General features: G+C 41.5%; 1 protein-coding gene across 5 annotated transcripts in view; it reads left to right on the top strand.

The window, feature by feature from the left end:
• Positions 1 to 22,324, top strand: part of SLC39A11 (solute carrier family 39 member 11) — a 498,181-nt gene that overhangs the window by 390,607 nt on the left and 85,250 nt on the right. For all 5 annotated transcript variants that reach the window (XM_061615668.1, XM_061615670.1, XM_061615666.1 and 2 more), the window contains one exon: positions 19,930 to 19,999. In XM_061615668.1, coding sequence (XP_061471652.1) covers positions 19,930 to 19,999 — 70 coding nt within the window. The remainder of the gene's footprint in view (positions 1 to 19,929; positions 20,000 to 22,324) is intronic.

Below are 22,324 nucleotides of genomic sequence, written 5' to 3'. Positions count from 1 at the left end.
AAACCACAAGGTTTTTTTGCCTATCAGTGAATTTCCCTGCTTTTTAATCTGGGAGGTAAGAAATGGGATTCTGTGCAAGCTTGCTAAGAATGGATTGATCATTTGCATGTTTATTGAGTTCAGTGGGAATTACTCCCCTGCAATCATGCTTAGTATAGGTGAAACTGACCACAGGGGATGGGGAGGGCAGGAGGAGGAAGAGGAGGAGGGAGGGGAGGAAAGGCAGAGGGGAGGACTGGGATGGGAGCAGGCTGGAGGGGGAGGGAAAGAGAAGGACAGGTTTCATCATTTGCATGTTTATTGAGTTCAGTGGAATTTACTCCTGTGCAATCATGTTTAGGATAGGTAAAACTGACCAGAGGGAGGGAGGACTGGAGTGGGCACGTGAGGAGGAAGAAGGAAGAGGGGGGAGGAGTAAGGGAGAGGAGAGGGGAAAGAGGGGGAAAGCAGGTCTGAGAGGAGATGCCGCTTTCGGTTTTTCAAATGATGCACCTTGTGGACTATATGGGCCAGAAGCTTTATTGAACTTTATTGTAGTAACCTTTACCTGTTGTTTTAGTTTTATTGCTGTTTTGATGTTGTGATACTTACATATTATGACTTTGTACATCGCTCAGAGTGGCTCGGTTTCCAGCCAGATGGGCGATAAATAAATCGCAGAAATAAAAATAAATAAAATTTGCATGCTTATTGAGTTCAATGGGATTTACTCCTATGCAATCATGGTTAGAATAGGAAAAACTGACCATGGAGGAGGAGGAAGGGGAAGGCGAAGGAGCGCATTGGAGGGGGGCAAAGGAAAGGGGAGGGGAGGGGAGTTTGATCATTTGCATGCTTATAGAGTTCAATGGTATTTACTTCTGTGCAATCATGCTTAAGATAAGTAAAACTGACCATGGGGAGGGAGAAGAGGAGGAAGGGGAAGGAGGGAATTGGAAGGGGAGGGAGGGGCAAAGGAAGGGGGAAGAAAGGGGCAAGAGGGAGGGGATAGCAGGAAGAAGGGAGGATGGGTTTGATCTAGGGTTGCCAGGCTCAGGGCCTGAGAATGATTCTGTATCTTTAAGAGAAGAGAATATTCAGCCAAGTGCATGTGTTCTTGCAACACTGTAATGAAAAAAACCACAAAGTAAAATTCTCCCTTCCCCCTACACAACTTTTAAAGATATAGAAGACCTCTTGGAGGCTGGGCCTGGCAAACCTAGTTTGATCATTTGCATACTTTTTGAGTTCAATGGGATTTATTTCTGTGCAATCATGTTTGAAAATGGAAATGGATTGCCTTCAAGTCGACCAAACTTATGGCGACCCTTTGAATAGGGTTTTCATGGTAAATGGTATTCACAGGTGGTTTTACCATTGCCTTCCTCTGAGGCTGAGAGGCAGTGACTGGCCCAAGGTCACCCAGTGAGTTTAATGACTGTGTGGAGATTCGAACCCTGGTCTCCCAGGTCCTAGTCCAACACTGACCTGGGGGAGCGGGAAGGGATGAGATTGAGTGGGTGGGCACTGGACAAAGGGGAAAATCCTTTCCTTTCCAAAATGAAAACATTGTGAACAGTATCATTGCTTTCCAGCGTTTCCCTCACCTTTTTATTCTACAGCAGGCACATGTAGCCTCCTACCCAAATTTAAACCAAAGCTGTCCTGGCCACATCCACACCAGGCCTTTATTTCATTTTGGACAGTCATGGCTTCTCTCAAAGAATCCTGGGAAGTGTAGTTAGTGAAGGGTGCTGAGAGTTGCTAGGAGACCTTCAATCGGAGTGCCTGACTGTTAAACCAGTCTGGCCACTGGAGCTCTGTCAGTGGAATAGGAGTCTCCTCTCAGCACCCTTCACAAACTACACTTCCCAGGATTCTCCAAGGGAAGCCATGACTGTGTCACGTGAAATCAAAGTCTGGTGTGGGTGTGGCCCCCTGATTAGCCAAGTCCAGCAGCTGGCAGTGTGGCTTTTAGAACACTGACAGTCGGTCCTTACTGAGCATGCCCACCCTTATCATTGGCTTCCAGCCAAAAGTTCTTAAATTAATTAAAAATCAGCCAGGCATTTTTTTAACTTTTAAACTGCAGAAGATGAAGTTCAGAGTATGGGGCAAGGTCAGTATTAGGATTACAGGTACTATGTGAAAATGGCTGCTTTTTAATGAATTTCAACAGATTATGAGAACTCTCAGGGGGAAAAGTCCAAAAGGGCTCTGGGTTTGTTTTCTCTCTTTTTAGACTTTGAACTCTCGATTCTCTCTGACTGTTCTGTGTATTGTCTTGAAAATTGAGAGGGTTGTTAAGTAAGCATTTCTGAGTTCAGGACTATAAGTTTTGTAAGGTTTTGTTTTGAATTGAGCTTATGGGAAGCATCAGAATGGCATGGGGGGTATTCAATTTCAAAAGTTCAATTTAACATTGCGGAATGTGAAAAATCCATGCTGGCTATAGTATACATTCACTCTTGTGGCTGTATAATACAACAAAACAGAATTTACTGCATCCCCAAATTTAAAAATAGATTTTTTAAAAAAGAGGCCCAGACTACCTGAGTTGGTTAAACAAAAAAGTCTCCACCTCACACCAGAAAGATCACAAAGAAAATGCCAGGTGAGCCTCCCCAGTTGCAAAACTGGCAACCCAGAGCAGCTAACCTAGGGCTGGTTCACACGGGAGCTTAACTTCATAGTAAATACACACCTTTTGCCGTCACGATAGCTTTGGAAGGTTTACACTCCCCAGCTTCCAATACTTTTTTTTTTTACTTTCAATTCACATGGCTTTCCTCTGGAAAGTGTTAGTATCGCTGTTTCCTTGTGGCCCCGCCCCCAAATCTGCATGTTTACTCCCTCTCGAGTATTGCCAGTGGAGAAGGGGAGGGGTTTTTTATTGTTTCTTGTCAATTGGACACTGAAGTGGGAAGAACGTGGGGGGAACCACCCCTTTTCAAAGCATTTATGAAATGCAATTTTTAGTGGAAGTGTGTGTGTGGTGCACGAGTGCGTGTGTGCCTTCTGCAGCCTCAAGCAACTACCCGGTCCTTACTTACTCAGAAGTAAGCCTCAGCAGTGCCTACCCTCTGCTCAGGGCTCATCACTGATAACCATAGAGAGGTTCCTCCCGACAGATAGACCATCAAAGTTGTTAGTTGTTATGCAGTCTGGGCTCTCCCAAAGTCATTACTACCCTTCTCTCTGGATTTTGCTATTGAAGAGGGGAAGTGTTTTTTTTGTCAGTTTCATTGTTTCTTGTTAATTACACGCCTCTCCGCAGCCTGGGGGGGGAATTAACATGAAACATGGGGGGAGTGAGTGAAAGCAAAGTAGGGCAGTTTTTGCAGGCAGCAGAGAGACAGGGAGCCTTCTCTTTTCATTCCTGCTTCTGATAGTGAACTGGGGTATTCCTCTCACATCTGGCTTTTTTAAAAATCTACTATTTTGTGATCAAACATAAAATCAAATGTTAAATGAATAATATTTCCACAACAGCAATTTTGCAATATTACACAAACAAAGTTTAGAGGAGGTTTTTAACTGAGCTTCCTTAGGCTGAAAAGCCTCTCTTTTCCTGCCCAACAGCTGATGGGGATGGGAGGGGGAGCTAAAAATCCGGGAACTAAAGATGGAGAAATCAGGTTCTCTCCCGGCAGACAGACAGATCTCCCTCCCTCCCTCCCTCCCTTCCTCTCCCTCCCTCCCTTCCTCTCCCTCCCTTCCTCTCCCTCCCTCCCTCCCTTCCTCTCCCTCCCTCCCTCCCTTCCTCTCCCTCCCTCCCTCCCTTCCTCTCCCTCCCTCCCTCCCTCCCTCCCTCTCCCTCCCCCTCCCTCCCTCCCTCTCCCTCTCCCTCCCTCCCTCTCCCTCTCCCTCCCTCCCTCCCTCTCCCTCCCTCTCCCTCCCTCTCCCTCCCTCTCCCTCCCTCTCCCTCCCTCTCCCTCTCCCTCCCTCTCCCTCTCCCTCCCTCTCCCTCCCTCTCCCTCTCCCTCCCTCTCCCTCCCTCTCTCTCTCTCTCGCACGCACGCACGCACACACACACGATAAGTTGTGTTCTTTTTCTCCCAGCCTGAAACAACCCAGACGTTTGCTTGCACTTGGGGGGCATTAACGTTGCCCTTTTGCACACCCACAAACCTGTGTTAACGTTATGGGAGGGAGTGAAGGGGCGGAAAGGAAGGCTAGAGCTGCGGAAGTGGCCGGCTAAGCAGACGGAAATGAAATGGATGGGGAGTTTAGTGGGTGGAGAAAGGGGAGTATCTGCAAGTTACGATCCACCCCCCCCAGCAGAAAACCTCAGAATAAGGGACTACATGAGCAGGACGCAGCGAAGCAGAGACAGTTTGGTTTGATTTGCATTTAAAGGGAAATGCAGCGGCTTGCCTTCCCTTTCCAAAAAAGTCATGAGATCTCTGCAAATTAAAAAGGAATGCAGCCAGCCTTAATCTCATATTAAATTGCCGTGTGAATGAGCCCCTAGTCTCAAGCAGTTTAGAACTGAACCATGAAAAACAGCACTTTTAAAATCAGGGCCAAAAATAGCCTGAGAGTCAGTACAGCTGAGAAATCACAGGCGTAAACTGATTAAACTGCCCAGCTCCCAGTTAATAATCTTGCAGCCCTGTTCTGGACCAGCTGCAGTTTCCAGACCATTTTTAAAGGTAACCCCATGTATAGAACATTGCAGTAGTCACAATGGGAGGTTACCAGACCATGTGACCTCTGTTAGGATAAGGTCTCTGCTGGCCTATCAGCTGAAGCTGATAAAGGGGCTTTCCTAGAATATTCTTACTTTTTAAGTATTATCTTGTGGCAGCGTGAAAACCAGCTTTTCTTCTTGGCTGCTTTTTGCTGTTTGGCTTCTTTTCTAAACAGAGAAGTCCTTCTGAAATATTATTAAAAAAAGAAGTGACCTTTCCCATTTCTTCTGAATGCCTACAAATCTCTAGTTACAGCCTTTCGCAACATAATGCCACCTCAACTTAGTGTTCAGACGTAACACTTTACTGCTTTTGTAAAAATGGCTTTGTGATGTTATCTGTTCTCATTGTTCCTCTGGCTTTAAAAAAGGAACATCTCACTAGTGAATCTTTCATTGATTCACACACATGTCACACTTTTATGTCTTGCCCTCCTGTAAGCCTTTTGTGTCCAACATGCTGAAAAGCTGACAGCTAAACCTTCTAAAGTTAAGGTAGAGTTTATTGGTAACATCTCTGATAGCTTGCTTTTCTCTATGGGTGAAGAAGACAGACATAATATTTTTAAGTGTAATGAAAGTGATTCGAATGCACTTTGCAGCATTCTGACACATTTGTTTTCAGGATGGCAAATGTGTGTGCCCAAATCATTCAAGTGCCATGGAGTGAAGCATAAGAGAAAGCAGCTTCCAGAGACCTAGGAAAGAGTGCATTGTGGAATGATACCTACTAGCTGCAAATGTTCAAAAATATAATGCCACCAATGTGAAAAAACCTCTCAACATCTATTATGTACGTGGGTGTCATTGATGAAATTGTGTGAGATGCCATTTTGCCACAGGATGCATGCAAACAGCATCTGAGAACATCCATAGTCCTTTGTGTATTGGATCCTGGCTCCACTCTGATGAGTATTAACAATTCAAAACTAATATTAAACTCATTTGGTTTTTTTCTTGCCAATAGCTTTGTTACATCTTTATAGAGGAGGAATAATAGCATTTCCCTCCCTGAGAAGACAGCTGTAAGAATGGATTTGTTCATGCTTTTGCAACTTGCTTTACTTGCCTTGGGTTAAAGTTACTGACAAAAGAACTGAGTCACCTTTATTACTTTATTACAGTCTGCTGCCTACTGATTCAGTAGACTGAGCAGGTAAGGAAGGGTGCAACATGTTAGCGAGCAGCAGATGTCTTGATTCTCTTCATGCTGAGGTGACAGTAATTGCTAGGTAGAGCACATGCTTTCAGATAAGCTCTTTCTTTCCTTCAAAATATGGTGCCTGCTTAGTATGAAGAAGAGAAATGTTGAAAGTACACCAAGAAGGTGCATTTCAATACTTTGTGAGCTAATAATGAGTGTGTGTTGCTCTGAAACTAAATGGGAAAGAGCATGAGTAGCGTTAGCAGAATTAAAAGAGTGCTTCTTGGGTTGGCACTAGAACTAAAGCTATTCCTTCTCCCCAGTGTCAACTGTCTGAGAGCTGACAGTGGCAACACTTACCAGGTAGGACATGGGCACAGCATTTTACATCAACAATCCACATGCTTCTGAAGGTCTGTGTCATATTATGTTGGCTGCTCTTGTCTTTGCATTCACATATCAGAGCTGCAAGGATAGATAAATAATAGTGATGAGAAGCATCTTGCTGAAGGCAGAGGGCAGAAAGGGCCTCTATAGGATGAGTCCCTAGTGCTGTCTGTGGCAATGACCATGCAGCCTTTCATGGGAAAACAGCATGAATGGATGCAATAATTTATTAGTGGGATCATTCCTCTGAGTGATTTTTCATTGTGAATGGCAGGTGCACAATGTGTGATTTGCCATATGTGCAGTTTCCTTCCTGTGAACCAGGGAATCCTGCATTCAGTCAGTCTGCAGTGCACGGTCACTAAAAATGAAACTGGTTGCAGTGTCTCAGCTCTCATCCTAGCCTGGACTTTTAAGAGGTGCAGTTTCTTCTGACATGGAAACATGGTAAACTGCATCTGTTTAACAAAGTGGCAAGCCTTGACAAGAGCTGAGTTGGCCACAGAAGTGATGCCAATAATGAAAAATGTACACTCACCGACGTCTAGAAGTTATGTGGAGTCTTCATTACCACCAAAGAACTGCTGGAACACAGTTGTGAGCATGAGGATATCTTGTTTAACCAAAGGAGTGACTGATCTAGAGCAGAGGCGTGTTTTCCCCCTCTTTATATGCACCTACTGCAGCTACATTGTATACAGTGTGTTTAAATGCCTGGCGGCCCACAAACAGGCAGGTTTCTGTATTACCCATGTAGAAGATGAATATTTCCTACATAGAAACCTCAAGGCTGGTTGTGAAGCAGCTACAAGCTGTTACATTTTTTACATGCAGACGTGGGAGTTGTATGTGTTTTGAGTGGTCTCTGCTTAAAGAGCATTTGCAGTCCATCTTTCTTTTGTGTTCTCAGTTAAGGGAATTAAGCAGCAGAGTGTCATGCAGCTGGTAGGAAGCAGCCTTCTATTCAAAGCAGCCCAGGAACAGAAGCTGAGTGAAATCATGGGGTGGGTTGTTGTTGTTTTGCCACCACCAAATTATCTTAATTCAGTTTTATGCTTCTGTTAATTATGCAAGGTGGCGTGGGATAGGGGGAATGATCCTCGTAATTAAACGTTGAATCTCAGCATCTGGTTTATTTTAAACCTTATATACTTCCACATTTGTGTGACCTGTTCTTACTGCTTGGTTGTATTAAAATAGCTGCATCTGTATACGAATGTTAATCCCCCTGTGTTACGTTGTGGAACAAAATCCTCATTTTCAGTCGGGAGAACAGGGCATGAGGATATGTCCAGGGTAAAGGTTCAATGAAAATCCAAAAGTTGCTGTGCTCTCAAAACCACCCCCTCCCCACAAACTGCTTTTCCTCCCTGCAGAAAAGGCATCTATATCTTTTCCACCAGGGAGGAAAAGCCACTGGGGAGGGAGAAATTCTTAGAGCTTGAAAAGGGTTAAGCCTCCTCATTTCCCACCCCGTGTTCCTAATTGCAGCCTTTGGTGGCTGCTTTTCAGGGTTTGGGGGTTTTGGTTTTAAAAAGCACATATCTTAGGAAGGGAAAGTTACATAGAACTCTGTATAATGCATTGTTTGGCCCTGAGGTGTCATTTTACAAAGTGCTTCTCTAGAACTGTGCCTCAAGTTTTAAAACTGCAGCATATGATTGATTGATGTGAATTTCAGTATAAGTGGAGAGAGTGGACCAAGATTATATATTTTCCCCACATCATTCTACTGCTTGAACAATCACTCTCACTCTGGTGAAGTAATGTCCTTTCTAATGGATTTTTTTTAATAAGGCCACAAGGAGAAATTGTGTGCATGTCTTTGTATCTACTATCACCAAATACTTTTTGAAGGTGAAATGAGAAACAAGAGAAACTAACTCTCCTTTGGTCTTCTTTCACTTCCATCAAGGGCATGGTTTTTTATATATATACATTACTCCATTTCCTCTCCCTATGGCCTATCAAGGGGCTTTCTTATCCAGGCCATCTGCTGAAGGCCTTCAGACTTCAAGGGAACCACATACTGCAGCTACTTTCAGGAGGTTGTTGACATTGGCTTACGATTTGGCCACACCCTCACCTCTTCTCTTTGTTGCTCTTCTCAACAGGTAGAGGAGGCTGCAACACTGATTCCAATCAAGCTCTTGAGTCAGTTCTCTCAGGAATTAAATCCCAATTCCATTGCAGCCTCAGGTCCTTAGAGGAACTTTGCAAGGTATAGGGATGAACTCAGACTATGCTTGCAAGCAACACTAATTTAAATTGTTTTTAATGTTGTATGTTAACATTTTTGTAACCCTCCCTGGGAGCTTTGGGTGATGATGCTGATGCTGATTTCAAGAAGTAATGAGATTGATGGCAGTACCAGCTAATTTGGACAGAAACATAGGAAGCTACCATATACTGAGTGAGAACTTTGGTCTGTCTAGCCCATTATTGTCTACTCTGACTGATAGCAACTCTCCAGGATTTTCCCAGCCCCATCTGGAGAGATCAGGGATTGAACTTGGAACCTTCTGCATGCAAGGCGGATGGTCTACCACTGAGCCACAGTCCTTCCTTAGATAGATATCTAAGCAGCACTGTCAAAAGCTGCCCTATCCAGTTAGATGATATAGTTAACATATTTTTAATTGGGAGTGTACAGAAGCTTTGAAGCCTTTTTTTTTTAAGCTGGCTGTATTTTGTGTCCAGAGGAAGGTGACCAAGGTGATAAGTGGTGTGGCAACTAAATCCTATGAGGGGCAGTCAAAAGAGGTGCGTAAAGCATGGCAAAGGGAAGATTAAGGAGGGACAATGGTCTCCCAAATATTTGAAAGGCTGTCACACAGAAGATGGAATAGAGTTGTTCTCTGTTGCGTCAGGGGGCAAGATGAAAACCAGTGGGCAGAAACTGAAGGGAAACAGATTTTGGCTAAACTTCCCAATAGTAAGAGGGGTTCAGCAGTAGGCAGATGATGGGTTCTCTTTTGCTGGAGGTATTTAAGCAGAGGCTGAACAGCAATCTATAAGGGATGCTGACGTTGAATGCTGCACTACAGATCCTGCACTGTTCAAAATATTAGATGATCTTCAGGGTCCCTTCCAAGTCTTTGATTTAAGTCTTTCCTGGTGAGGCTGTTCACGCAGAATCATGCTGGCTCACCAACTTCATTTCTTCCCCTCTCTGCCTTCCCCTCCCCATGTGTCATCAGAAGGGGAAATCACTCTCCACAGCAATAATTGGCTGAACCTGACTTTCCAGGGCTCACTTTGCACATTCATGAGTGAAATGAGTATGCTGTTGATGCCCGTGTCTATTCTTAATTACCTTTCTAATTTACACTTTGGTGACACACCTGGTACATGTTATAGCTTCCATTTCCACTCTGCAGCTCTCGCCCAACACGCAGTCCTCCCACCCTACACCATCTGCTGAGCTCAATTTCCCCTTATTTATGTTTCTTAGGTAGCTACAGCTTGCATTTCTTTCATTAATGCTACCTACCTATTTTCACTCCTGGGGACTCCCACTGGATAACTGGCATTGTTGTTCTTCTCATTTTCATTAAAGTGCCAAGTCTCTCTTCTTCATTTGTCCCAATTTTGGCCCTCAGGCAACTGGAGCTGTCTACAGAAGGCATATTAGAAAACAGGTCTATCTGTTGTAAGATGAGCTGGGCTTCCCCCTGCCTTTGTTCTTCAAAGATCTCTTCTTCACACAGTGCATAGTTGAACTACGGAATTTGCTCCCACAGAAAGTAGTAACAGCCACCAAACCTTATGGCTTTAAAAGAGCATTAGACAAGTTCACAGAGGATAAGGCAATCAATGGCTGCTAGCTATTATGTTGAGCTGGAGGACAGTACATTTAAAGCATATTCCACCCCCCCAACAAATCCTGGAAACCATAGTTTGCTTTGCACAGATCTATCATTCCCAGCACCCTTCCCCTCACCCACCCACCCACCCCTGTTTTGGGGTAGGAAAGAGAAGAGGAAGCTTCAGCGCCTGACAGTGCCTGGAGGCACTGGGGGTATTGTGAGCGGTAAAGTTGTCAAGGGGAGGGGGTTGCCTGGTGTGTGTGTTGTGTGTGCGCGTGGGGGTGCCTCTGCACCTCTGTGTGTGTGTTTTGGGGTGTCTGGGTTTGTGTGTGTGTGTTTGGTGGTGTTGAGGGGTGGAGCTGGCACATGAAGCACACGGACAGTGCCCCTAGTAACAGGGAAAAAACCATACTCCCCCTTTCTGAAGATTCCAATTGCAGGATTGGCTAATGACAAAAAGGGTGGACCCTAGTCCTGTCCGTCACATCCATTTTGCCCACATTTCCTGACTGTGTTTCTAAAAGTACCCAGATATTTTTGAATCCCTTAGGTATAGTCTTTCCAGGATAGAACAAACAATTCCACAGTTTCACTCACCAGTCAACTACTCAAAACGAAGTTGTTGATGTTGATGTTGTTGATGTTGCTTTGTAGGAATAAAATATACCCCAACTGGTCTTTTTATTATTATTATTTGCATTTGCATTTGCAGTACAATGGGAATATGAGAAATCTCCAGGGCTATTCCATGCCATTACGTGAATGCAGGCATCTGTCCTTCATGTTACTCATACTGGAGCACCGTATTAACACCTTCCTGAGCTCCAATGAAGTTGCTATGATTCAGCCCTTTTCAGGCATAGATAAATACTGTTGCATGCCTCCCCAATCTCCGAGCAGTGAAATTTCAGGGGTCCCTGCGCTCATCCATGATTTGGTTTCCTTTGGGAAGGTCAGCGGAGACTGTGGTGTGTTTATGAAATATGGTTTATTTATTTACTCACATTCCAACCTGAGCTTAGGATGGAGGGGTTCAAGGCATCAGCAGTCCAATATCCAGCTTTCCCATCAGTGTTACAGGAGGCATCCTAAAGCCATGGTGCAGAGAGACAGCCTCCAGTTCCCAACCTTTCTCCAGACAACTCTAAATGCACCCAAAGCACAAGCTCTGCTAGCTGCCAGGAGGGGTGGGGAAGGCTCTCCTGAAGAGTTTCAATGACAAAAGGATTTTCCTGGCCCATTCACCAGTTGCTGGGCACCTGAAAGACCCATTAGCACACTGGCCACTGTATTAGCTTAACAAAAGAAACTCATCTGGCCAACAGAGCCAGTCCCTCACCCCAAGTCACAGGATTCCAAATCAGAGGCTGGAAGGGGACTCACAGGGATCATCCATTCCAACCCCCAAACTCTCAACACTACCATTTTATCATGAGAGAAGTCACTGTGGTTACTAAGACTGTACACACACTAGTCACCAGAACAAAGTGTTTCCATTAGCCACACCTGGAGGGGGAACGAGGTGATCTGCCAATCATTTGCGAAATCTTTGAAGCTTAATGTTTTTAAAAAGACACTTGAGCAGCTCCTACCAGTTTTACAGGGTAAAGGGGTGGGGTTTGACTAGCATCATGTGCCCCCATTTTCAGAAGAGAGAGGTGAAGATGCACAGGAACTGGCACAACAGTGAGTGTTTCTACCCTTAGAGAGGGACTTGAGAGCAGAAATAGTAGCCAAGGGATGTGGTGGATAAAAGACAGGACCAGTTTGGAATGGGACAGGCTGCAGAGTCCATTCTGTACCTAAAATATTAAAGTGTCTGGAACTTGCCCTGAAGTCATCAAGTTCTGCTGCTAGCCTCCTGTTACTCATTTAATGCTATGGATACCCTTGGGTCCAGCAGTTATGAAGATGCATTTCTATGAGTATATGGCGTTTTTTTTTAATTACAGAAGTAGTGTGGTATTCAGCACTAGTCATAGAACAGACCCACTGAAGTTAACAAGCTTTCATTTCAGTGCATCTACTCTGAGTTAAAGACAACCCAGAGAAGCAGAGAGAGATTAAAAAATCACCAGCTGACATTAACAATAAGAATATTCCATTAATCCTAACTTAAATGTATAAATTAATATATGCAGTCCATGTGTCCAAATAAGTCTCTAAACAAGATTAACTATGATAAACCATGCATTCAAACACAGGAAGGCAGTGAGATCTTCAGACCACTGAGTAGTGTGGGTGGTGAGTGTTTGTCCTTCCAGCCTTGCAGTGTAAGTCTGTTTGCTAACATGTGGTAGAGTCTAGAGCCTTTTTGCCTTCTGTAAATAAGGATTCAATGCTAGTCCAACTCAGAGTGAACCCATTAAAGTTAATATACATGACTAACTTAGGTTCATTCATTTCAGCTGGTCTACTCTGCATAGGACTTAGTTGGATATAACCTAGTGTGGTTGGCCTGCCAAATAGTTGTCCTTGTCTATATCTCAATTGAACCACTTTTTTCATGCCAACATCAAAACCTTCTAAGTGTTATAGTTATGATTAATTAATTATCTCTGTCCCCTCCCCCCCACCCTATTTGATGTTGGAGGCAGAATGATAACAAGTAACACTTAGATTTCTTTTTAACTGAAATTTGTAGAAAGGATTATATAACTAGGAATTATTCTCTGAATGGTCGTTGTTTGAAAGAAGTGAAGATATTTCGGGTTATTTAGGGAATTGATTGAAGGAGGAAACACAAGCATCTGGAAGTGAGTTGAGAAGAACTGAGTCAATTACCTAGGAGTGGCTTTAAGACTTACCTCTGGGGACAAAGCCAAAAACACATAATGATGTCAGATTGCAGATTTCCTGCACCTGTTTGAAATCTGAATGTTTCCCTCTCCCCATTAACAGTTACAGCAATTGTAATTAAGACAGTTCTGATTTATACCCTGTGGAGATGTAAATGCACCTGGTAGTGGAGCTTCTATTAGAACATGTTGAGTTCTTTTGCTGCAATAATTAAAACATCTACAAAGCTGACTCATGGTAAAAATTAGTCTCATATGTGTTAGTTAACACGGCCTAACACTTTAGTGTGGATTCCTGTTTTCCATGTTTCTGAGGCTGGTGGACCAAGCCAAGACTAGTTTTAGATGGCTCAAAAATATGGAGGTTTATACAAGCTTGACATACATCCATAGCATCTGGCAGGAAATGGAATTCTTTTCATATTTTCTTATACAGGACTTACTATGAGGGGATGGGGACCCATACTTTATGTCTTTTCTTTTGAAGTTTGAGGTGTAGAATAATGGCCTTAAATTCAAAGCTGCTATTGGGCTAACCAATCCTAGAGACCTAAGCAGTACAGACAAAGGCTCACACCAGTATGACTGAGGAGTCATGTATCTTAGCATCCCATCTGCTCTCTCGCCTACCAGTGGATACTCCTGGTGGCCAGGATGCTGATGAGAATAGCCTATGACTAGTTTCCAGTCTGCTTTGCCCCAGCCCACTGTGCTTTCTTTCCACCCATATTAGTGCTGTGTAATGGCTTGCTATGCTACTATAATGCTTTGAGCTAGTTGATCCAATGAAAGTAATTGTCTTGCATAGTATTTCTTGCTCTGCAGGATCAGTGTCATTGTTAAGATTATCTCTTATGGATTGTGTTGCCCCTTACAAATTGAGATGTTGTGCTGAAAGAGCAGTCCTTGTGCCTAAATCACTTATACTTATTTGCTGGTATGGCAGCTGGTAAAGTTGGATCATTAGAGTAAATGTGGCAGCTGACTGCACTCTCAGAAGGTTCATTATAGAAGAGTAACCATGTTGTTGTTAGCAAAAACAACAAATAGTCTTGAGGCACTTAAAAGGCCAACAAAACTTTTAAAGTTCCAAGTATCATTGAAATCAGTAGAACAAGTATATTTGCAACAGCATTTACCATAACCCAATTTAAACATATCTAACTTGCTGTGGATCACAGCCTCTGTACTTAATTACAATACTTAAACATTTGTTTCTTGCGAACACATTTTTTGAGCAACCGAAGATGACGACTGAACACATGGACATCACCAAATGGTCGATATAGGAATCAAATTGATTATATAATTGGAAGCAGAAGATGGAGAAATTCCATACTTTCTGCAAAAACAAGACCAGGAGCAGACTGCGGTACAGATCATGAACTGGTCATATCGAAAATCAGAGTAAAGCTAAAGAAGAACAACAAAGCAATCATAATGCCAAAATACAACTGAAATAACATCCCAGAAGAATATGAAGATCAAATAAGGAACAGGTTTGAGGCTTTAAACTTAGTTGACAGAGAACCAGAAGAACTATGGAGTGAAGTCAGAGACATTATCAGGGAAGAATGCAAAAAGACAATACCTCTAGTTAGAAAGAGAGAAAGACCTCAATGGATGACTGAAGAAACTCTTAAAATGGTTAAAGAGAGAAGGAAAGCAAAAGCAAAAGGAGACAGAAACACAGTCAGAACCCTAAATGCAACAACACAGCGACTAGTACATAGGGACAAAGAGAACTATTACAATAGTTATTGTATAGAAATAGAAGAGGACAACAAAAAGGGTAGAACAAGAGTCCTATTCCAAAAGATAAGAGAAATGAAAGGGAAATTTAAACTAAGAGTAGGGATGTTGAATAATCAACAGGTGAACACACTGACTGACCGAGATAAAAGAAAAGGAAGATGGAAGCAATACACTGAAGAACTCTGTAAAAAAGATGCAAGGATGACAAATTCATTCATGGAAGAACCGTATGATGAAGAATCAGACATTTTAGAATGTGAGGTGAAAGCTGATCTTAAAATACTTGGACGAAGCAAATCACCAGGAACAGATGGCATACCAATAGAGTTGCTAAAAGCTACTGAGACTGAATCAGTCCAAATTTTGACAAAAATCTGTCAAGAAATATGGAAAACTAAACAATGGCCCACAGACTGGAAGCCTTCAATATACATCCCAATTCCAAAGAAAGGGGATCCCAGGGAATGGAGTAATTATCTAACTATTACCTTAATATCCCATGCAAGTAAAGTAATGCTCAAGATTCTACAACAAAGGCTCTTACCATATATGGAGTGAGAAATGCCAGACGTCCAAGCTGGATTTAGAAAGGGAAGAGGCACCAGAGATCATATCGCAAACATATGTTGGATAATGGAACAGACCAAGGAATTTCAGAAGAAAATCACCCTGTGCTTTATAGATTACAGCAAAGCCTTTGACTGTGTAGATAATGGAAAACTATGGAATGCTTTAAAAGAAATGGGGGTGCCACAGCATCTGATTGTCCTGATGCGCAACCTGTACTCTGCACAAGAGGCTACTGTAAGGACAGAATATGGAGAAACCGATTGGTTCCCCATCGGAAAGGGTGTGAGACAGGGGTGTATTTTATCACCCTATTTGTTTAATCTATATGCGGAACATATATAGAAAGCGGGATTGGACCAAGATGAAGGAGGTGTGAAAATGGGAGGGAGAAATATCAATAATTTAAGATATGCAAACGATACCATATTACTAGCAGAAACCAGTAATGATTTGAAATGAATGCTGATGAAAGTTAAAGAAGAAAGCACAAAAGCAGTACTACAGCTGAACATCAAAAACTCTAAAGCAATGATAACAGAAGATTTATGTAACTTTAAAGTTGGCAATGAGGACATTGAACTTGTCAAGAATTATCAATATCTTGGTACAGTCATTAACCAAAATGGAGTCAATAGTCAAGAAATCAGAAGAAGGCTAGGACTGGGGAGGGCAGCTATGAGAGAACTAGAAAAGGTCCTCAGAAGCAAAGATGTATCACTGAACACTAAAGTCAGGATCATTCAAATCATGGTACTCCCAATCTCTATGTATGGATGTGAAAGTTGGACAGTGAAAAAAGTGGATAAGAGAAAAATCAACTCATTTGAAATGTGGTGTTGGAGGAGAGCTATGCAGATACCATGGACCGCGAAAAAGACAAATAATTGGGTGTCAGAACAAATTGCGTAATTGGGTGTCAGAACAAATTAAACCAGAACTGTCACTAGAAGCTAAAATGATGAAACTGAGGTTACTATACTTTGGACACATCATGAGAAGACATGATTCAAAAGAGGCAGGCTGTGACGCCCTTCCCTGGCTCTCCCTGTCAGGTTCCTACCTGCTCGTGGCTACTGCCTTTCACTAGGCACCGCCAGGGACTCCACCAGTCCGGACTGTCCTTTTTTATGGTTTCTCTCTCCACTCTAGCACAGATCTCTTTTTTTTTTTTTTTCAATAATTTTTATTCAGATTTTCATAAAACATACAAGACAAAATCATAAAACATTCAAAGACAAAAAACAAAATCAAAAATAGTTAAACAAAAAGAAAAAAAGAAAAGAAGAAAAAAAAAAATAAAAAATAAAGAGTAAAATATTGACTTCCCATTTGTCAAAGATCAAATCAGTTATAAGTCTATAATATATAGCAATCCTGTCTCTTAAGTCATATTATAAAATCACTTTCCTCCAGTAGTTATCTTACTTAATCATCAAATCTCATAAACATTACTTTATTCTTTCCACAAAAAGTCAAAGAGAGGTTTCAATTCTTTAAGAAATATATCTATCAATTTTTTTTTTCCAGATAAGCATATCGATTAATCCATCTCATTACTAATTATGATAATCTTATTGTCATAACCATAGTCAAAATAAACATTTCAATTAATCCATCACATCAGAATCTGTTAGGTTCAGTAATTTCAGTAGCCATTGTTCTATTATCTCTATTAGTTCCATTTTCCATCTTCCATCTTCAGTAGTCTTGTTAAGTCCAGTAATTTCAATATCCAATCTTCCATTATCAGTATTCCATAATAATCTTGCTGTCAAAGCCATAGTCATATAATAAGAGTCTGATGGGAATTACCTCTATCCCAAATATTTTCTTGCCATCCATTCTGAATAAGTTGCTGAAATACTGCTGTAAAATCATATCTCTGTTCTTTTTTTCAAAATACACTGGGTCATCTCTTAAAAGTTTTTCCATTGTCACATGGCTGCAGTTAATTCCATAGATTTTCTCTATATTGGGCTCCATCACATCATTCCAGTCCAGAAGATAATCCATGCCATTGATAACTTTATCTCTAGAGTCTTCATTAATTTCTTCAGAGATAACATTGAGTTCCAAACAATAGATTTTATTTCTAAAGTCCATAGACTCCAAATCTTGTTCCTGTTCCACGTTTGTTCCAATCTCCGGGATCTCCTCTCTCACAGGGACCCCTATTCCAGTCTCCAGGGTCTCCTCTCTCACAGGGACCCCTATTCCAATCTCCGGGGTCTCCTCTCTCACAGGGACCCCTTCCAGGGTCACCTCTCTCACAGGGACCCTTATATCTTTAATCTCCTGCTTCATTTTACTCAATTCAATTTTCGTTATCTCAATCTCATTCATTATTCTCTGAAACATAGTTATTTCCAGATTCTCAGCCACTTTCTTAATTGCCATTTTAAAAGAAAAATATAGGAAAACCACTTCTTATTTCAGCAACAATTGGGTTAATACTCCAAACTTGGTGACATCACAGTATAAACAGAGCAGACAGCCTTATCTCTCCAATAGTTAAGTAAACAAAATGCAGTTCCCAGGATCGAAGCAATTAATGGCAATCGTCAAGAAACAGATTCGTCAAAATAAAATAGACCAAAAAGAGAGTAGTCTCAAAACAGTATAATATTTTTCAAAATAAAAATCTGGAATAGAAATCCCTCTTCTGTGTGTATCTTTAGAATGCAAATCCAGGACAGCTTTTTGCAACAAAAACAGAGATAAGCTATTAATTAGTGCGTAGCAGAGAGAAGTTACGGCTCCCCAGTGAGATGTCAAAAACCGATCAATCTGGCAAATCTCTTTTAAACAGCAACAATTTAAGTCAAGTAAAAGAAAAATATAGAAAGAAGGGTGCTTGCCTGTTAGTGCGTTCTCTCTTAGAAGATAAGATGAACGTTCGCTTTAACAGATAGAGCTTGCTGTTGAAAATCCGTCCCACCTTCGTCGGCTGGACCTCGTCCCATAAATTAATGAGATCTGGTCGTCCCAACAAAAATAGGCTTTGAGGTTAATCTCTTCGTTTCTCCCTACCCGGGAGAAGTTTAATCAGTCAAAAAAAAAAGAAAAAACTGACTGATATATCTGAATAAGCTTCTTTTGAGGCAGGAGCCCGTCTCAAAAGCAGGCACAGGCTAAGTCACCCTTCCCGGAAGTCCACTCTAGCACAGATCTCAATAGATCCCCCTGCTAGGCAGCACCACCAGTCACATTCTACAACCAATGTTCCCAGAGACCTTGCCTGAGTCTCTCTATCTGGTTACATTCGTGACTGTGTGCCTATGCTGTTCCCAACCCCCTTGTATCAATGCAGATAACTCATAACTCGGGGTTGCTCTGGATACTTATAATGTTATCTTCTCCTCTTCACCGCTGCCACCATTTGTTACTGTTTCCCTTATTACCTTACCCTCCCTTCTGGTCTCTGAAACCCCAGCCAAGGATCAGGCCTTCGGTAAACCAAAATAGTATTTATTAAATAACATTAATAACAAGATAACTTTGATAATGATCTGCAAGCTTATGGTTTCATCTATTACTGTGATATTTGACTTATTACTAATCCGAACTCCACCTCCCTCTTTCTCCACACTCTCCTGACATACACCAACTCACACCCACCTCCCAACTCCACCAAAACAACCCACTCACATTCACCTAACACCTCTCAAACAACCCACTAACGTCCACCCCGATTCAACTGTCATCCTTCAATTTATACTCTCAGCCATCCAAACACTCAGCCAATCATTTTACTGCTCATTTACTCCCCCCTCCTCTTTCATTCCACTTACCATGTATCTTCTATACAAACAGCACTTACCATATATACATTAATACAGGAACATCACACAGGCCAAATAAGAGATGGATTGATTCCATAAAGGAAGCCACAGACCTGAACTTACAAGATATGAACAGGGTGGTTTGTGACAGATGTTACTGGAGATCACTGATTCATAGGGTCGCCATAAGTCGTAATCGACTTGAAGGCACATAAAAATAACAACAAAAACATCAAGGGAATAGCAGGTGGTTCTGGGATTGCCAGGCCAATTTTTTTTACAAAATCAAGGGATGTTGATGATATAATTAGATTTTTAATCAAAGCTGAGCAGCTACAATATCATTTCATTGTAGTTCAGTTGAAGTGTGATATTCTGAACCAACAAGCATTCATTGTATTCTGTGGAGCTGGTGTGGTTTTATATAGAAGTCCCTTATAAAATAAGTAGTGGAAAGTGCCCAGTGTTGCTTGAGAATTCTAAGAAACAAATTAAAAAAGCAGTGCAGTTTTTGAAAGGTTTAGTTCGACATCTAAATTCAAAAAGGTATCTAATCATATCCATACATAACAAAAACCTGCTCCTTCATCTCAGGAACTATCATGTAAAAATTTGTTATGATATCTTAAGAGGTATCCAAATGCATAGCAAACAGGCAAAGAGACAAACAACTTTCCAAAATATATAGCAATTGACGAACAATAAGCAACCTTAAGTGGATCCTACAGTATTCAGTATTTTTTGCCTCCCTTTTAAACCCTCAAAACCAACCTCAAGAAGTCATGTCTGTATACAGGAAATATAAACTATAAAAAGGGGGTGGGGAGCCTTTTTCAGCTCAAGTGTTGCATTCTGTGATGGGTAATCTTCAGAGAGCTGCATGGCCAAATCTGGAAGTAGGTGCCAAAAGTGGGCAGTATCAAATCTAAAATCGGGTGAGAAGGAATTGAATTGGATGTCCCTTTCAATGCCAAGCCACCTGCTAGATTACTGTTTTCTTTCTCTGTTTCAGAGGGCTTGGCTGTTGGCGTTGGATTTGGTGCTGTTGAGAAGTCAGCATCTACAACCTTTGAAAGTGCCAGGTAAGTTCATTGTGCATAAATAGTCTCTTCCTGGTGGTGTTGAAAGAGCTGGACTGATGCTGACTCAAATTCCTTGGGAAAACAAATGCAAGGGGCAGTGGTGTTTCTGGTTCCTCTCCCAGGAACACTGGCCTTCCCTTCCCCCTACCCCTACTTCGTTCTACAAGTTGCAGCAAATAGCATTCCAGATGTGGTTCACATCAAGTTCTCTTAAGGATTGGTAACTGCTTAAGAAACAAGCAGAGAATAGGAATAAATGGGCAGTTCTCAATGGAGGGATTCAGAAAGTGGCACTCTCCCAAGGACTGGTATTAGGGCCTGTGCTTTTTAACTTGTTTATAATTTTTCTAGAATTAGAGGTGAGCAGTGAGGTGGTCAAGTTTACTGTTGATACCAAATTGTTCAGGGTGATTAAAACAAAATAGAGTTGTGAGGAGCTCCACAAGGATCTCTCCAAACTGGGCGAATGGGCACTAAACTGGTAAATGTGATTCAATGTAAGCAAGTGTCAAGTAATGCACATTGGGACAAAAAATCCTGATTTCACTTATACACTCTGAGCTGGCTGAGACTGACCAGGAACAATACCTTAGGGTCGTAGTGGATAGCTCAATGACAATATTGACCCAGCGTGTGGCAGACAGCTGTGAAAAAGGCAAATTCCATGCTAGGGATCATTAGGAAAGGGATTGAAAATAAAAATGCCAATATCATAATGCTGTTATCCAAATCTGTGGTGCAAAAATACTTGGAATACTGTGTACAGTTCTGGTGAAAAAGGATATTGCTGCTGGAAAAGGTTCATTGTCTCTATGTGACCCTCCGGCTGCCCTAGGAAGCAGAATTCGTATTGCTGTGGATCTCAATTTGTCTGTGTCTCCTGGGTATAAAAGTCTTTCAGCAATTAATAGCCTGTCTTGAAAAGCACTTTCTTGCCCCCACAATACTGGGCAGACAATCAAGTTTGAAGCAATCAATAAAGGGATAACAGCGGAGCATAATCATATATGCCAGGTTGTATTAAGGTAATACAGCTTCAGCTGTGCTTGTGTCTAATCTTAAAAAGGGTTAATTGCACACTCACACTCTCATTCACTCATTCAAATGCAATGATTCTCAGAAAACTGCAGTGCTGGCGTCTTAAGACCTGTTTTCATACATTTGGGCCCTTTACCATATTCTTTGAATATTTTCATTCATGTTTATGTCTAAAGGAAGGTCATATGAACTAGTGTGTAAATGGGTATGCAGTGTATTTTGTTGTTGTTGTTGTTGTTGTTGGAAAACAGCCCAGCAAAGAAAACTTTCAATAGTGCAAAGAAGTTAAATTTTAAGGTTATTGCTGAGCTCTAAATTACATATTTTTCATCGTAATCTTGTCAAATGTTATCTTGTTTATAATATTTTAAGTTTTTCTCTGTACAACTGAAAACACCACATTAAAATTCTGTTTTAAAGCATCTCTTGGAATAAAGTAAGGGGAAGCATGAAAGAAGAGGAAATAATTTTCTTTAAACAGAATTTATTTTTTCTCACCAGAATTCTCTGTTGTATCAAAATAACATCAATAAATACCAATGACAACAATTGTGGAATGGGGTACATACAAAGAGTTTGCCAAAACATTTCATGTTGAACATCATAGTTGTTACATGGAAATTTTATTAGTCTAGGGTTGACCTGTGCCCCAACTAGTGATGTATTTTGTCCTGTGATTACAAGGACAAAATGTCTTGGAATTGGATATGAAGAACGTTAGAGCCGGCACAGGATGTGGTGTTGAATGCTGGAATGAGAGAGAGAGAATATACGGTTTCAGGTATGAGGCCCAATACAATACCATATCAGAGGAGCTAGTACTTAAGGCTGTCAGGTATAACTGCACTGATTTGTTCTCCTTCTTCTGCATCCTGTATTCTCCTGTATTTATCGGTGTTAGAATTTAATATATTTTTAAACATTTTCTTTTTTAAAATATGTTTTGTTTTAATATATTTTAAAGTCTGTTTTTATGATGTTTTCAAGTGTTTTAGTGCTTTTGTTTGCTGCCCTGGGCTCCTACTGGCTGGAAGGGTGGGAAATAAATAAATCCTGCAAGGGTCGGTAGTGGCTTGTCAGCTACATTGGCTGTCAGGAAGGAGGTCTTTCTAGCATAGGTGCTACTGCATTTTTGTTTTCTTTGTATAAGGCACATAGAAGCTTACCCTAGTTAAGGAAAAGGTGTTTCTGGTTTAGATGGGATTGCACTTCTTTTAAAAACTCAGGTTTGCAGTTTGTACTTTGGATCCCCCCTATTTCTGCATGCCCAGTTTTCAGCAATGTCCT

Source organism: Rhineura floridana, chromosome 3 (assembly GCF_030035675.1).
Source record: "Rhineura floridana isolate rRhiFlo1 chromosome 3, rRhiFlo1.hap2, whole genome shotgun sequence".
NCBI classification, from domain to species: Eukaryota; Metazoa; Chordata; class Lepidosauria; order Squamata; family Rhineuridae; genus Rhineura; species Rhineura floridana.
This window is presented reverse-complemented; position numbering and strand designations above follow the sequence as displayed.